Raw genomic sequence first — 18,333 nt, 5'->3', positions numbered from 1 at the left:
AGATAAAGAGCCTGCTGGTCATGAAGCAGCAGAGAATTTCACTGGAGATTCTGATGATAGTCACTGATGATAGTCTAACACCAGAACAACAGTCTATAATGTTAATCTTACATAAAACATAAAAAAGGTAAAATACAAATAGTGCACATTAACCTTTTAATCAACACAGGGCATTGTGGGTGGAGACTGAAAGCCTGCTGTTGTTTGTTGTTGCCCAACAGCTGATTCAGGTATTCTCCCGATGAGGCTGTGCTGCTTTTGTTACCCTGCACACATTATATTTTCATAATATTAATGGCATTTAATAATGTTGAGTAAATATATGTGATGAGCAAGTGTAAGACAAAGACTGCTTACTGGTAGCACTGAAATTCAGAGTCAGAAATGATGGCAATACCAAGCTATTTATTATGTATTTCAAAGTCTGAAATCCAAAACACTTCCGGCCCGAAGCATTTTGGATAAGGGGTACTTAACCTGTATCATTGCATTAGAGGTACAGGAGCCTCAAATCCCACAACACCAGGTTCAGGAACAGTTATTACCCTGCAATCACAAAGAAAACATAGCAGCACCTCTACTTCCTTAGGAGTTTGCAAAGATTCAGCATGACATCTAAAACTTTGGCAAACATCTATAAATGTGCGGTGGAGAGTACATTGGCTGGTTGCATCATGGCTTGGTATGGAAACAGCAATACCCTTGAATGGAAAATCCTATAAGAAGTAGAGGATATGGCCCAGTCCATCATGGGTACAGGTCTTTCCACCATTGAACACTGACCACTGACATTGCTAAGAAATCTGTTTACCACTGCCAGAGTCAGACTACATTGTCTTGGAAGTACACAATGATAGACCTCCCCAGGTCAGTGTGGGCTCAGCTCTCCTGCAATATTCCAAAAGGTGCAACACTTAGAGATTGGCCTAGAACGCGATTCCCTGTTTCAGAAATCAAGTCAGGATCACAAGGGTGATTCATGACAGGAAAGGTCCAGGCATAATTTTGTCCTGGAAATGGCCAACGTTGCAACTCATTCAAGTTTGATTTGAATTTTTGAGAAGTCTTGAATGAACCGTGAAATCCGCAATCTGTTAGGCGTCGGGTTAGAGGAATTCAGGTCTGGCAACCAAGAAAGATACAAGAGATCTAGGTACAATCGCCGGAAAGCCATCTCACAGGTGAAGTGGCAGTCCTGGACTAAAGTGGAATCAATGAGGATGGTTGACAGCTGTGGTAGGGATTGAATATGAACAGGCCTTTGCTCCTATAAGAACTCAATGCCTTCTATGCTCGCTTTGACCATCAAAACAAGGCCCACAGCCCCCGAAGGCACTGTGATTTTCATTGCTGAGGCTGACTTGAGAGCGTCCTTCAGGAGGGTGAACTCACAGAAAGCATGCTGCCCAGATGGGGGTATCTGGTTGAGTACTAAAGACCTGGCTGGAGTGTTCTCCAATATCTTTGACCTCTTGCTTCGGCAGCCTGAGGTACCTACCTGCTTCAAACAGGCTTCAGTTATTCCAGTGCCCAAGAAGAACACGGTAACCTGCCATAAGGACTATTATCTCGTAGCGCTTATGTCCACTGTGAAGAAATGGTTTGAGAGGTTGCTGAAGTGTTATGAGATGCTGGTGATGAAACACATCAGCTCCTGCCTGAGAAACGACTTAGATTCACTCCTACTTGCCTAATGCCACAACAGATCCACAGCAGATACCACTTCATTGGATTTTCACTCAATCCTGGAACATCTGGACAGTAAAGATGTATAGTTCAGGATGCTCCTTATCGACCACAGCTCAGTATTCGATTCAATTGCCCCCTCAAAACTAATCAATAGGCTTCAAACTCTTGGCCTTACTACCTCCTTGTGTAATTGGTTCCTCAATTTCCTCACTTGCAGGCCCATTCAGTTTGGATTGGCAACAACATCTCCTCCACAAGAGGAGAGGGTCAGCAATTCCTCAGTGTTGTCATTTCAGAGGACTTGTCCTGGGCCCAGTGTGTAAGTGCAAATACAAAGAAAATGCAGCAACAGCTCTACTTCCTTATAAATTTGCAAAGATTCAACACTGCATCTAAAACTTTAACACCTTAACTTAGGTGTGCAGTGAAGAGTATATTGACTGGATGCATCACAGTCTGGTATGGAAACACTAATGCCCTTGGATGGAAAATCCTTCAAAATGTAGTGGATACGGCCCAGTCCATCATGTGTAAGGGCCCCTCAACCACTGGGCATTTCTACACGAAGAGCTATCACAGGAAAGCAGCATCTAGCATCAGGGATCTCCACCACTGAGGTCATGCTCTCTTCTCATTGCTGCCATCAGGAAGAAGGTACAGGAGCCTCAGGACTCTCACCACCAGGTTCAGGAACAGTTCTTACCCCTCAACCATCAGGCTCTTGAACCAGTTGGAAATAACTTCATTTGCCCCATCACCAAAATGATCCCCCAACAAATGGACTCACTTCCAAGGACTCATCATTCATGTTCTCAATACTTATTACCTATCTACTTATTTTGTATTTGCAGCGTTTGCTGTCTCTTGCACACTGGCTGTTTGTCCACTTTGATGGGTATGGTCTTTCATTGATTCTATAATGTTTCTTGGATTTACTGAGTATGACCATAAGAAAATTAATCTCAGGGTTGTATATAGTGACATATATGTACTTTCATAATACATTTACTTTGAACTTTGATAAAACTAGCACTATCTGATCTAATTTCCAGGAATATATAATACTTCATTGTCAAATAATAAATTCAATTTCTTGTCAAAACAAAGTACTGCTGCCAAATCGTATGAAATCAGTAATGTGTCTTGTGAAAAAACCTTAGCGTAAAGTAATTTGAATCTCTGACATGGAAAAAAATCATAATAAACTGGAAAAACATCATTTATTTACCTCTTGCCATCTAGTGGTAGACAAAGGAAGTGCAGATATAAAATACTGCAACACTGTAAATCAATTTACAGCAAAATGACTGATACATTCACTTTCACCACATGTCTACCTCCCTTCATCCTTCCAAGATCTTTACTTAGTTACAGCTCTATATGACATTGGTAAGACCACATGTGGAGTGTTCCATACAGTTCTGGTCACCATGCTATAGGGAGGTTGTCATTAAACGCAAAAGGATACAAACAGAATTACGAGGACTTCACCGGGACCAGAGTGTTTGGGTTATAAGGAGAAGCTCGGTAAGCCAGTAGTCACTTTAAAGAGGTTTAAAAAATAATTTTTAATCCTAGCCTAATTATGGGACAATTTACAATTACCAACTAATCTACCAACTGGTATGTCTTTAGAATGTGCAAGGAAACCCATGCAGTCACGGGCAGAACATACACACTCCTTACAGGCAGCCCCGGGAATTGAACCCAGGTTGCCTGTACTGTGAAGTGCTGTGCTAACCACTCCACTACCAGTGACGCTCTATTTTTACTAACCACTTCAATGCATGCATCCCTCCTTGTAAAAATGTTGATCCTTGGTGTACACCTGTCCAAGTTTGGGGCATTGAGAAGTAAGTCACGTCTATCTTTTCCTTTTCGAGCATCAGCCATTTGCTTGGAAATTCATTTCTACCAAGCTGATTTTCTTTTATTAAAAATCAATTGAAAATCTACTCTTCCTTGATAAAATATGAAAACAGGTTGCTTTGCGTCAAGCTTGACCTGGCGTTTCTTACAGTCAATAGCCATGTGATTTCTGCATCAAGAACAGGCAGGATGATTTCTTTCCTTTTTGGAGCACTGGACAGAACTTAGACAATTACATAATCAAAACAGGAATTGCCATAATTCCTATCTCTCAGGTTCCCACTCACTTATGCTCGCTAATCCTTAACTTGCTGTTGATTCTGACCCTTGTATCCCAGCCTTGTGCTAGTCTCTCACTCTTTTGACTTTGATCCTGCACTGATTCCCAAGAAAAGTCTCAGCTTCTGTGCTTCCCATAACACCCATCTCAAACCATATCATAGTGTTTTCATTCCATGATAACCAGCCTTTTCCCATGCTCCCTACCACCCCTGCCCACAAAGCAAGCAAAATGTGAAAGGTCCCAGCCCATTCCAAACTCACCCATGCAACCAATGGAATTAATTCTCCAGCTAGGTTTACTGAATTTTCTCCTTTCCTTCTCCCTATGTTGAGGCATATCCCAGTAATCCCACTGCTATTCTCTTCCCATAATAAGCTTTGTTAAGTATTTTAAATTTTGGATCAGCAGACTCAGCTTTGTAGCATTGATCTATACACAAGAAAAAAATCCCTCAGGGGGATTCAAATCCCACAACGGTAAATTGAGAATTTAAATACAGGTAATTAAAGAATTTGGGTCAGCCAGTGGTGTAGTGGCATCTGCACTGGACTTTGAGGTGGATGGTCCTGAGGTCGACTCTGGGCAGCAGCAGTATCTGTGTGGAAGGAAGGTCTGACAATCTGCTTCTGTACCTTGCCACAAAAATCCATAGGGTTGCCATGGATAGTGTAGCTGTTCACAGCAACAACAATTAAAGAAAGCTAGAATTAAAGAAAGTAAAACTAATTTTGACAACACCAACCAGGATTCTACTAGACTGTTCTAAAAAAAAAATTCCACTTTCACTCAAGAGACTGGTCAGAGCGGCCAGAGGATGTGGATGAGGTAGGCTCATTAACAACATTTAAAGATAATTGGACAGGTATATGGATAAGTAACATTAAGAAAGACATGGGCCAAATGCAGACAAATGAACCAACTTAGATGGGATCTTAGTCAGCATGGACTAGCTGTGCTGAAGGGCCGGTTCCTGTGCTGTATGACTCTATCTGCTTCACTGATAGCATTCAGTGAAAGAAGAGTGCCATCCTCAGCACATCTGGCCGATGTACAGATCCAGACCAATACGGTCAACTCATTTCAAGGGCAATTAGCGATGCCCAATAAACACCAGCATTGTCAGCAGCATCTACACTCAGTGGCCACATTATTAGGTACCTCCTGTACCAAACAAAGTGGTCACTCAGTGTATGTTCATCTTCCGCTGCTGTAGCCCATCCACCTCAAGGTTTGATGTGTTGTGTGTTCAGAGATGCTCTTCTGCACACCACTGTTGTAATGTGTGGTTATTTGAATTACTGTCACCTTCCTGTCAACTTGAACCAGGCTGACCATTCTCATCTGACCTCCCTCATCAACAAAGCATTACTGCTCACAGAACTGCCTCTCACTGGGTGTTTAAAAAATTTTTTTGCACTATTCTCTGTAAAATCTAGAGACTGTTGTGTGTGAAATTCCCAGGACATCAGCAGTTTCTGAGATACTCAAACCACCCATTCTGGCACCAACAATCATTCCACATTGAAAGTCACTTAGATCACATTTCTTCCCCATTTTGATGTTTGATCTGAACAAATACTGAACCTCTTGACCATGTTTGTATATTATATGCACTGAGTTGCTGCCACATGATTGACTGATTAGATATTTGCACTAGCGAGCAGGTGTACAGGTGGACCTAATAAAGTGGCCACAGTGTATGTTCAATGAACAAAATCAATAAAACATAGTATTTGGGAGTCCAGTAGAATTCACTAGAATTTTGATGAAATTGGTCCCTGAAATATCCCATGAAGGAGCGAAGAAAGAAGTTTCCGGGTACATATCAATTTCTTTAGTTGATTAATATGAGTCAAGGAGCAGATGGGAGAAATTTGATATTTGCATTTCTTATCACGCAGTTTTTGCTTAGTGTTAAGATGTTGTAGCGTGCAAACTACATAAACCATGTACTTTGGCATTCTGCCTAACAAATCCAGTTTTCTCAGTGATAATTGTACTGATCCCTCTTATTCTGAACCATAATGTCATAGAGCACACAGGGACAAAGAAACTAGCTGGTGCATCATACATCTTTGACAGAGCTATGCAATTTGTTCCAGTCCACTGATTTCTCTTGTTTTCATTATGTTTAGTTTGTGGTTTGGAAAGGGTTGTGCCTTTGCTGTATTAATCTTTATTTAGAACTCCAAGAGTGATTAGAAACCGCAGTCTGCAATAGGTACAAAACAATGGAAGCATATCAATGGAACGATCTTGTGAGCTTGATGGGGCACATATAAGTCGTTCATAATACTTATCATAATTCATGTCTGAATTGGTGTTTCAAACTTTCATTCTACAGGCTATTGTGTGCCTAAGGATTTTGTCTTCAGAAAATAATTCTAATCTACAAAGCAAAATCCAAATAAAAACTTCCCTTACACTGATAATACCACTGGACAACAAAGATTTTGCTTCCTGGATACTTTTGAGTGTACATTATGGAGTTTGGGCTGCTGATAATGAACTAACACCATGAAATATCCTTATCACGCACCATTTTTTTGAAATTGCCTATATTTGCTATTTTAATTCATAACTCAGGTCAATTAAAATGTTGCCCACAATGTAAGGTGGAAAGTTTTCCATCTTGTCCAGGCATGCTTGTGCATGCTTAGACAGGGTGGATGTTGCATGGAAGGACAGGTTTTGGAAAGGCTATAAATTTCCATGAAGGATTTTGATATTTGAGGCAGATATCTCCCAGAATAACTGATGCCAAGATTAAGGAAGGCATTTTTGTTTGTCTATAAATCACACAGGTCAACAATGACAAGCAATTCGAAGAATTCTAGTGGGACCGGAGAAAATCGCATGGAAGGCATTCAAGGACACTGCTGAAAATTTTCTTGACAACTACAGAGCATCAAACTATGTGCAGCTGGTTGACAGTAGGCTTCAATCATACAAAACCATTATGTGCAACATATCACTAAAGATTAATTTTCTGCATTGCCATTTAGACTTCTTTCCTGCAAATCCTGTCAGTGACGAGCATGGAGAAAGGTGTCACCAGGACATTACAGTCATGGAGGAACGGTATCAAGACAACTGGAATCCATCGATGCTGGCTGATTATTGTTGGACACTTAAGCGAGAAGCCTCAGATACTGAGTACAAACAAAAACATTTTTTAGCTTAGTTGAACTATTGCAAAGCGCCAGCATCATTATGCAATTAAGCGCATTATATTCAACAAAAGTTGATTTCTTGTTTCTCCAAATTCCTACGTGATACAAATAGCCTGAACTTACATGTGTTCAGCTTTAAGTGGGTTATCATAAACAAAAGAAATTTCTGAGGAAGAAACACTTCCACAAGAAATTTGTTCTCCAGTGTAACTTACTGGATGTACCAAGCTCACAAATGCAAATGTATCAAGAGTAAATTGCACTCCAGCTGAGAAAAGCAACACTGAAACTTATAGGTTAAGCGAAAGGAAGTGGAAGCAGTGACGGATTTTGCCCTCCTCGGTTCAAAGATTTCTATAGATGGTAAATGCAGCCACAAACTTAAATGGAGCTTACTTCTGGGGTGGTCAGCAATGGCAATTTTAAATAAAATACTGAAGAGCAGAGACATAACATTGTCTACAAAGATTCGTATAGTCAAGTCTATGGCATTTACAGTTGTGATGTATGGCTGTGAGAGCTAGACTATTAGTAAGGCTGAATACAAAAGAATCGATGCCTTTGAACTTGAATTCTGGAGGAAAATGTTGAGTTCGTTGGACAGCAAGAAGATCCAACAAGTCAATACTTGAAGAAATACAGCCAGACTGCTCACTAGGAGGCTGGATTATGAGACAAACGCTCAAATATTTTGGCCACATCCTGAGAAGACAGGGTTCCTTAGAGAAGTCTTTCATGTTAGGTAAAAAATAAGATAAAAGAAGGAGAGGATGACAGAGGCTACGATGGATGGATAGTATTACTCAGACAATGCGTGCAACCTTGGGGATCTGAGAGAGGCAGTTTCCAACAAGAAGACTTGGTGTGCAGGGGTCCATGAGGTCATGAAGAGTTGGACTCAACTTAACAACTGAACAACAACAAAGGTTAAACACTTACTCAAACTGGAATCCATGTGTGAATCTAACTGATGTTTCCCATTTTTAGTGAGTAATATCAACCATATTCCAACCAGAAGCTTTCTTTTGATAAATAAATACCAAATGAAATAATATGTCCAACTTACTGAGAGAGCATAAATTTTAAAAAATGAATTTAAGGGGATAAAAAAAAGCTGAAGTTGCAATCAGTTTAGTCTTTCACAATGAGTTTTTATGCCAGAATATCCAAGGGAAAAATAAATTCAAGAAAATTACAAATAAGCCAGAAAACCAAACTTCTAGCTTTTGGGTTTGATCCAAATTTAATGAATAACAGATGCGTCTGCCTGCACGGAAGTTATGGAATGAAGCATAACAAGTTCCTCCTGAAGGAAAAGGATATTTCACTACTGCAGTCATATTCAGTTGGGCAATCTGACTGCACATTGAGAATCTGAAAGTAATAGGTTGTTAATCATCATTGTGTTGTTACTTACCTTTTGCGTACAGCTGTCTGACTGAGCTGGGCAGGGTTCACTGTCTGCTTGCAAAAACAGAGGGTCAAGGCTACACCAAGCACTTCCTGGCGGTACTGTAGCAGAGTCTGTAACTGAGAAATTCGAACCTGGATCCTTAGTGTCTGGTGCTAATACAAGATACAAAAAACAGAATGTTTTATTCCTCACCATAATCAAGTGACACAAGCAAAAGAAGCCATTTTAAAACAGTACAGGATTCATATTAGTACAGTATGTTTCTGAAAGCACAGCCAGCACCATCTCAAAGACAAACTTGTCCAATCCATTATCAGTTTGCCAGTATTCCAGGCTGTGGATGGGGACCAGGGCTGGCATTTGTCCTGCTTTGCACTGTATAAGCACAATTAAACAAATCAAACTTGAATGAAAGTTATTGATGCACCTTGACTATTCCTTGAAAATAAAGGCAGATTACAATGCGTCTCTATTTCCCGGCTCCTAATGAATGCAGTAATCTGTTATAACTAAGATGAGGTCGGGTAAAAGGTGCTTTCATGCCCAGCAGCTGTCACATACTGCTGAACATTTATTATGAACTATTCCCTCAACAGTCTGCACCTTCTTTAAATTCACAAGCTTATCTAATAAAAAATAATTTCCTATATATACAGAATCCTTAGGTTTGCCAAATAAATATGCCATTAACAGACATCCCTGCTTCAACAAGGTACAAAGGCAAAAAAAAAATGATTCTTGGAAGAAAGCAACATTAATCACAATAAACTGTATTTCTTGCTTAGCTTGATTCTGGTGAGGAAAACGGCCGAGGGTAGAGTAGATGCCAGAGGGGAAAGTTGAGATTTAATACACTTCCTTTTCTTAAACTTGCACGAGCATGGTCTGATTACATTAACATTGAACTATCCTGAACCACAAGATCTTTCTGTATGAGTCTACTTGAAGCAGACATTGCAATAGAGTTGAAAAGCACCAGAATCTTTAAAACCATGATGACTGTTCCTCACTTGCAAGTACTCGAAAAATTATTTTACAAACGTTGCCATAAGATGTAGATAATCATCTTCTCCTTGGAAACTCTAGACATGCATCAACCTGCCAGCATTAATGCACAGAGTATGTCCTAACTAACTACAGAAACATATTTTATTTGTTGTCAGTTCGAAGCCATTAATGACCTGCAAGATTTCATAATTGGCAGTTGACATACAGTGTTAAATATGCTCGGTGGCAAGGGAATTTTATTTAGTTGAATTGGAGGAATAGCCTTTGGTTTGGGAAATTAGGTCCTGGTTGCTTGGATAAGTCAGAGTAGTAGGATCATGGTATTATTATGAAATGTGAGCTATGGTCATTGAATTGCCATGAATTTGATAGTGTAAAGGAGATAGTGCCAATATTTCAGCAGATAGAAAGATTGGAGACTAAACTGAACAGACATAGTGCACTTGTCTCCATAGTAAATGAACTTGAGACCCGAGCCAGGTTTGAGAGTGGATCTAGATTGAGGTCATGGTCATGCTGGCTGTAGACTAATGCTGGTGCTAACTGTTGAACTGATGTTAAGACACAGGGAGAATTGGGGGGGCGTAGGGCGGGGTGGGACCAGGCAGATTAGGATGTCAGAGGTTTGGAGGCTTACAGGGTCTGCATAACTAGTGAGTTGGGGAAGGGGTGGCAATGTTGGGCAACCCAGGAGGATTTGAGGGTATTGCGCAATCAGGAGACTGGAGGATCAAGCAGTTGATAGCAGAATTAGGTACTGAAAGCTACAAAGGACAATGTGGTCTCAAGAAATCTGAAAGGTAGCAAAGTTATTCTTCCTGCCATGAGAGCCCATCCAGCTATGCTCAGAAAGAACTACCTGTCCCAAGAACGATCAACCATGGTCACAGCCAGCACTACTAGAATAGGTCTCACTGCAATGTTCAAATGGAAATGGCAGCAATACAGTGATTTATGCTTAGGCATATACTGACAGATTTCCATGTGAAATGATTCAGAAAGGATGGTAACTTGACTTTGTTGAAAAAAATTCAACTCCTTATCACACAAGGCTGAATAAACAGTGCAATGCACCTGAATTTCAGACAACTAGATATAACTGTAGATGGAGGAGTAAGTTTCACTTGGTTTTATAATTAAAACATGGTAATACGAGGTCAAAATGTATGTGGAAACATGTTTAATAAACTAGAGAGAAAGAGATAGGATTGAAATGAAAAGGTAAAACATTTAAAACTTTAATTTCATGATTACCTTAAGTTTTAAAAAATATCAAGATTGTGAAGAATATACTATTCGTATAGCTATTTAAATACACTCAAGATCTGTAAGCGAATTATATTATAAAGTAGTTCAACCAGCTTATTATATTGTCTTATAATTTTTAAACTTAATTTTGCAGAGCGTCATTTCTTTTACACTGCATGTTCCGATTATTGTCTTAACACATAAAAAAATGCTGCTGAGAAAGTCCATGGTTTTCAGTAAAGCATGTGCAAATCAGACAACTTCTTCAAAAAGTTGCTCTATTATTCTTTGCTCTACCATGGTTGAAGTTTCTTTACAAATAATCTGACAATGGTACAAAACTGTTTTCCCCTATAACCAGTTTATTTCCACTTACACACAGTTGGTGGTGAATGTTGGGTCAAGTTCCCAAACATTTCAAGCTTGCTTGGTGTCATAGGCTCTCCCACATTTTCCAATGGTTGCCCAGCAAAGCTGCATGGTTGAGATCTCAGTGCAGTTTGAAGGCTCTCAACTATGAAATGAGAAGACAATAAAACACAATAATAAATAAGTTACACTGCTTTTCAGTCATATTTCCAAAATGTACTTAAAACAATAACTTTTTTAATCTGAATATTTTTAATATTTTTAAAGATTATATTTTTGTAGTAAATATAAACTAAAAGATGACAAAATTCCTACCCTCCCTGACTGCAGCATTCATTAAAAACCCAGCCTGAGGAAGTTCAGCAGTATCTGGTCTAATCAAAAGATGGGCCTCTTGAGGTCCTTCTTCACTGCCACGTCTTTCAATCATGTCTGCATGGATCTGTAACTTCTCCTCCAAACAAGTGCAGATCAGCTGATCTTGGAAACATAGCCGCTCTGTAGAGAAAGATTAGCAGTCACAAACACCAATATCCACTCTTGCAAGAGCTATAATGAAGTGCACCACATTATAAACATAATATTTTCTATTCTGTACTGCAGAAACAGAATCTTAATTAATTCTGCATAGAAAGTACGAATACACAAACATGGAATATCACCAACGTCATTTTCAGAGCATATCTGTACAATGATGCCAATTACATGCAAGTCCAAATAGTATATTGAATACATTTATCTTGGGAAATGTGAAAGTGAGTCATAAATAGAAATGACATGTCTATTACTAACACAATATTAGAATTGCAGAGCCATAAATGGTAATTGCTATAGCACATTATATATTTCCTTCATTTATCTTCTATGTATAAATCACCTTCCTCAGAAAATACAAATGTCTATGTTTACAGCATTTTTTTCCTGGTGAAGATACAAAATATTTATTCTAGAACTGAATTTCCTCAATGGTTTCTCTTGCAGACCAGTGATATAGTGGGGGCTGTGGGTGGTGTGCAGGAAGCAGATACCCTGCTCATCTCAAAAGACTTGGCTCTGATCCTTCATCAACCAGTGTCATTCCTTTTAGTACTGTAGTGGACACCACGGAATGCCTGGAAATTGTGGGTACTGATAGGAACAGCAATAGAGAAAATCTCACGAAAGGCTTGAACTTAGAGTATTTTAGGAAGAAAGGTGTATCTACTGACAACAAACAATGCTATTAATCCCTGAGAGAGAGGTTGAAGAACTCATAGTAGAAACAGCTTGCTGAAAATGAGATTCTAACAGTTACAAGGAAGAAATGACAGGCAAAGTGGTTACTAGGAAGGAAAAGTTTGTTTTCTAGGAACCAGGAGTTAATGCTGCATATATGAGGTTCTAACATTTTTGTCGAGGGGACTTTAAGCTCGGGTAGGGATACTGGGAGGCTAAATGCCATATTGCTACAGGAAATCCAGCAAATGTCACTAAAGGAGAAGGGTGATTAGTTCTGATCTTAGCTGGAACTTTAATCTATGTTAAGTACCACTTCAATCTGCTATTGCTATTAACAAGTGGAGAGACTTTTGACATCCAATTTCAGTTCCACATTTCAAAAGCCAAATGGCTTCCAGGAATGGTGACTGCACTCCTTCCCATTCTGCACAGTTTAAGATTTCCTCTGCATTTTCCCAGTTTTTCCAGAACAACGCACATGAAATGCTGAAGGAACTGAGGAGGTCTGGCATCGATGGAGAGGAAAAATGAGTCGACAATTTGGGCCGAGAACCTTCACCAGTTTTTTCATATTTGTTCTGCGGACGCCACCTTTCACATCTGTACTTTTGGTGTACACTTAATTCCTTAATTATGATTTTCCCATCCTATACAGTTACACTGCTGTAATGCATATCCCTTTCAGTTTCTCATCCTTCTGCCCTCACCTTCTCTCTGCCACCTAAATAAGGATAAGGGTTCCCTTGTCTTCTCATTCCACCCCACAGACATTCAATGCGCCACCCTCTGTAACAAGGGTTTCCAACCTGGGGTCCATAAACACCTCAGTTAATGGCAGGGGTCCATGGCATAAAAAAAGTTGGGAACCCCGATCCATAATTTCTGCCACCTCAAACATGATGCCTTCAATAGAAATATCTGATGGAAAGTCATCAGCCTTAAACATGAATTCTGTTCCTCCTTCCACAGGTGTGGCCTCTTTATATTCAGCAAATATGCCATGCCTAGAACCAGCCTGAATCTTTGCTGTCTCTTTCACCCCACCTCCCGTGCACATGGCCATTCTCAATTGGCTGAGGATTTTCAGCATTTTGTTTTTAATTTGAGTTTTAATATGCTTCTAACAGAAACAGAATTCATTTTAAGTGTGTCCATACCATCAGGGTGGCAGAGTGCTTGATATCAGAGTCACAAAATCACATATTGTTCGAGACCTGCTCCTTTTCAACTCAGTTGATTATTCCAATTTGCTCCATTTCTCTTGGCTCTCATGGCTGTCCATTGCTAATGGCATGTCAGCCTTTCTAATATTAAGGAATTTATTACAGGAGGAAGAAAGTCTTACTGTAATTGTATAGGACCTTGGTGAGGCCACCACGGATGGCGGGAGTCAGGGTCGGTTCTGGTGTTTATTCAAAACAAACATTAGTAGATTCCTGGACCTTAAGTTAATCCAGGGAAATGGGAAAACTGCTGGAAAATGGAACTGAGGTGGAAGAATCAGACATGAACTTTATGAATGACGGAGTAGGTCTGAAGAGCCAGATAGCTTCCTGTTCCCATTTCTTGCGTTCTTTTTTCTTGAATCACTCTCTACCCTCCCTCTCTAAGGTTCCTGAAAATATTGCAGCCCCCCAAATTCAAAGCCACCTTTCACAGAATTCTGTTTTAATCTGTCTAGTAAGATTTCTGTCAGTACAGTACTAAAACAGTCATTAATTATGTCTGCTGCAATTTTTGAAATTAAGGGTTATGAGGAAAAGGCAGGTAGGTGGAGATGAGTCTGTAGCCAGATCAGCCATGATTTATTGAATGGTGGAGCAGGCTCAATGGGCCAGATGGCCAACTCCTGCTCCTAGTTCATATGTTCCTATGTCCTTATAAAAGGGTAATCTTCTTGCTTCTGTCAGGCTATGTGAAGCTTGTGACAAGATTAACAACATCAGTCTTTAACTATTGTCCACTGACTCGGAATATACCAGCCTGCATTTTTGTCAATACAGTCATCGCCCAGTTACACCATTCCCTTTGTGACCCCTCAAGAGTCTATCCTTGATGCCATCATATTCCAGCAACAGCATTCAACTACTAATCAGATACAAACACTGTTACTGTTACCATCGGGCAGAAGGCATGAAATCCAACACTTTTCTGAAACCCTCCAGCTCCTGAATGAACTTACACAACTCTAACCTTACCTCAGAAAAGGAACATTACAGACCTCATGAGCTACTGCCATGAATTTGTCTTTGTTTGGCTCTTTGTTTCTTTTTGCACTAAAGTCTTGCTTTTGCTTAGTCTTTTTTTCGCCATGTGGTAAAATTTTATATATCATTTGTGTCTCATTTACTGTATATTCTTTGTAGTGGCTGCACCTAAATACCTGTGATGCAGCTGCAAGTTTTTCGTTGCACTGTACTGGTGCCCTTGAGAATAAACTCAAATCGCCAAGACTTGAAACATCAATGCTTTTAAAAGCCTGCTGTTTCATCTACATCTCCCTTGACTCTTCTGCTGTTTATAAATCATTAGATTTTCCATGAGTATTTAAGTACATAAAGGGAAATCTGGAAACAATGACTTCTCAGTTCCTGTCACAAGTCTGCTCCCTCTCCATGGCAATTATCTGAAAGCAACCTGGCTGTCAATTCTGACCCTGAGATAAATTTCAACTAACGTATCAATGTCAGCACCTCCGTCATGTTCCCTGTCTGCACACCTTCCTTAATAGCATCGGTTGCTGTATGGATTAACTCTGTACTTGACCACATCAACAGAATGCCAAGTTTCTCTGTCTTTGTACTTGATTCCTAATGCCAACCCCAACTATTCAACCTTGTGTTCACCGACCTACACTAGCTAATCAAGAAACTCTCAACTTAAGACTCCATGTTGTTTTCAAATCCTTACATAGCTTTTCTCTTGTCATTGTCTTATCTTCAATAATAATCAGATTACTCTAATTTTGCCCTTTGATCAGCCCAGAATTGAATCACTCCACCATTAGCAGCCAGAATTTTATTTTTATTTCAGACTCCTCATGCTTCACTAAGATTGTTAAAGTTGTTTCTTGCCCTCCTTCTAGATCCCACACTCAAGCTAGAGATGTGCGGTGATATCCTAAAGGTACACAATGCACATCTACATGCCCCCTCTGCCAGATTTTTTTTGGGCACCAACGGTTTTGGTCAATCAAACTCAGTTCAGAAATGGGACCACAACTAGATTACTGATGTTGTCTGATGAATGAATATTGGCCCAGCTAATGGGAAGGAGGGCAGATCTCATTGAAACCTATCGAATGTTGAAAGGCCTCGATAGAGTGGATGCAGACAGGATGTTTCCTATGGTGGAGGAATCTAAGATCAAAGGACAGCCTCAGAATAGAGGAAAGTCCATTTAGAACAGAGGTGAGGAGGAATTTCATTAGGCAGAGAGTGGTGAATCTGTGGAATTTGTTGCCATAGGCAGCTGTGGAGGCCAAGTGAATGCATATACTTAAGGCAGAGGTTGACAGATTCTTGATTAGTCAGGTCATGAAGGGATATGGGGAGAGGGCAAGAGATTGAGGCTGAGGGGGAAATGGTTCAGCCATAATGAAATGGTGGAGCAGACATGATGGGCAAAATGGCCTAATTCCACTCCTATATCTTATGGTCTTATTCCCCCTCTTCTCTTCAAATGGTGCCATAGGAAGTTTAACTGCAGGAAAGTACAAATTAACTAACCTAACACACTTTTTTTAGGTTTGATATCACTGGCATGTTGTGAAATTTGTTGTACATTGTAATACATAATAATAAAAAACTATAAATTACAATAAGTATACATAAAAACATAAAATAAATAAGTAATGCAAAAAGGGAGGAAAAAATACTGAGGTGGTGTTCATGAGTCCATTTAGAAACCTGATGACGAGGAGGAAGAAACTGTTCCTGAAATGTAGAGTGTGTGTCTTCAGGCTCCTGTACCTCCTCTCTGATGGTAACAATGAAAAAAGGGCATGTCCTGGGTGAAGGGGTCCTTAATGACGGTTGCCACTTTTTTGAGACATTGCCTTTTGAAGATATCCTCGATGATGGGGAGGCTCGTAGCCACAATGGAGCTGGCTGAGGTGACAAGTTTCTGAAGCTTTTTCTGATCCTGTGCAGTGGATATTCCACAACAGACACTGATGTAACCAGCTAGAATCCTGTCCATGGTATAATTGTAGAAATTTGCAAGTATCTTTGGTGATATACTAATTCTCCTCAAACTCCTAATGAAATACAGCTGCTGTCATTCCTTCTTTGTAATTTTGTCAATATGTTGGACCCAGGATAGATCTCCGGAGATGTTGACACACAGGAACTTGCACCTGCTGAGACTTTCCACTGTTTATCCTTCGATAAGGACTGGTGTATGTTCCCTCAACTTCCCCTTCTGAAAGTCCACAATCAATTCCTTGGTCTTAGTGACTTTGAGTGCAAGGTTCTTGCTGCGACACCACTTAACTAGCTGATCTGTCTCACTCCTATATGCCCCCCTGTCACCATCTGACAATAGTTGTGTTGTCAGTAAACATATGGATAGTGTTTGACCTGTGTCCAGCCATATAGTCGTGGGTGTAGACAGGGTACAGCAGTGGGCTAAGCATGCATCCACAAGGTGCGCCAGTGTTGACTGTCAGCGAGGAGGAAACATTACTTCTGATCCGCACAGTCTGTTGTATCTCAATGAGGGCATCAAGGATCCAATTGCAGAGGGAGTTACAGAGGAACATTATAAAAACAAGAAACTCTGCTGATGCTGGAAATCCAGAGTAACACGTACAAAATGATGGAGGAACTCAGCAAATCAGACAGCATCTACGGAGAGGAATAAAGAGCCAATGTTTCAGCCGAGAGCCTTCATAAGGACCTGCACAAGGTCCCTTCATCACATCCTGATGGAGGGTCTCGGCCAAAGATGTCAGCTCTTTATTCTTCTCCGTAGATGCCGCCTGATCCATTGTGTTCCTCTAGCATTTTGTGCTTGTGACCTAACACATTGTTATAATTCAGAAGATCAGAGACAGTACAACTTTTTAGAAGTTGAATGTTATATTTTCCTTGTTATGACCACATTAAAATGAATCCCATACATAATGGCCACTTTTCCCTGAGCTTCTGACATCAGAGCTTTACGCTTGCCACAAATCAGAAAATTAATTAGGTAGTGACTACAAAAGGGTGGGAAAAATTATATTTTCCCTGTATCTTGATTAAACATCTTCTGTTATGAGAATGCCTCACTCCTCAAATGAATTAAGATGATGTTTATGTTTTCTTTTCCTGCATTAACAGTTTTAACCTTAATGCTTTGTGTTTAAGTCTAGCACTTATCATGCCAAACATAACTACTCTGAAGTTACCTAAATAAATCTGTTTTACGTACTGCTATAGAAATTGATTCCTGTTATGGAAAATTGCAAGCGTTTTCCTGAAACTGCACTTAATTTGTTTACTAAGGACAATGGAACAAAGAACACCCAGCCATTATGCAAGTACCTTGGAATTTCCGGGTCCTGGCTGCTCTTGCCTCAGAAATGCGCTTGTCCTCTTCGTATTCACTTAGCCGCTCTTCCTCTTCCTCGGGGCAACTTTTATCAGTGAGAGTAAAAAGTACAAAAGGAACATTGAGAATACATTGCTGCATCAATAATGCAAGTTTTCACTTACAATGCAGAACAAGGTGGCTAGATTTCATTGAGTATATCTCAGCACATTGGCATATTGTAAAATAAATATTTAAAAATGCTAAAATGAGGAAATCAGTGCTGGAAATCACTTAGACAAGCACAGATTGGAGCAGCTGTACATCTTCAACTAGCATGAATTATTGAAATTTTTCTCAAGTGAATGATTTACTTGTACTCCAACTTCCACCTAAATTAACTGAGATACCTTTTGATTAGTAAAACACACTAGCATCACAGATCACCTCATTACTGTAGACTACCAGAAAAACTCTGTCATAACTGTCCCAGATTCTACAGGGAATTGTTAGCATTTCCCTACATATATGCTGCCAGTTTGAGATTT

At 39.9% G+C, this 18,333-nt stretch overlaps 1 protein-coding gene across 2 annotated transcripts in view; it reads right to left on the bottom strand.

Moving 5' to 3' along the window:
* Positions 1–18,333, bottom strand: part of arhgef28a (Rho guanine nucleotide exchange factor (GEF) 28a) — a 410,055-nt gene that overhangs the window by 66,439 nt on the left and 325,283 nt on the right. For both annotated transcript variants that reach the window (XM_063049236.1, XM_063049238.1), the window contains 4 exons: positions 17,800–17,891; positions 11,369–11,551; positions 11,061–11,198; positions 8,432–8,580 (listed from right to left, as the gene is read on the bottom strand). In XM_063049236.1, coding sequence (XP_062905306.1) covers positions 8,432–8,580; positions 11,061–11,198; positions 11,369–11,551; positions 17,800–17,891 — 562 coding nt within the window. The remainder of the gene's footprint in view (positions 1–8,431; positions 8,581–11,060; positions 11,199–11,368; positions 11,552–17,799; positions 17,892–18,333) is intronic.

Source organism: Mobula hypostoma, chromosome 5, assembly GCF_963921235.1.
Source record: "Mobula hypostoma chromosome 5, sMobHyp1.1, whole genome shotgun sequence".
In the NCBI taxonomy this organism is placed as follows: Eukaryota; Metazoa; Chordata; class Chondrichthyes; order Myliobatiformes; family Myliobatidae; genus Mobula; species Mobula hypostoma.
This window is presented reverse-complemented; position numbering and strand designations above follow the sequence as displayed.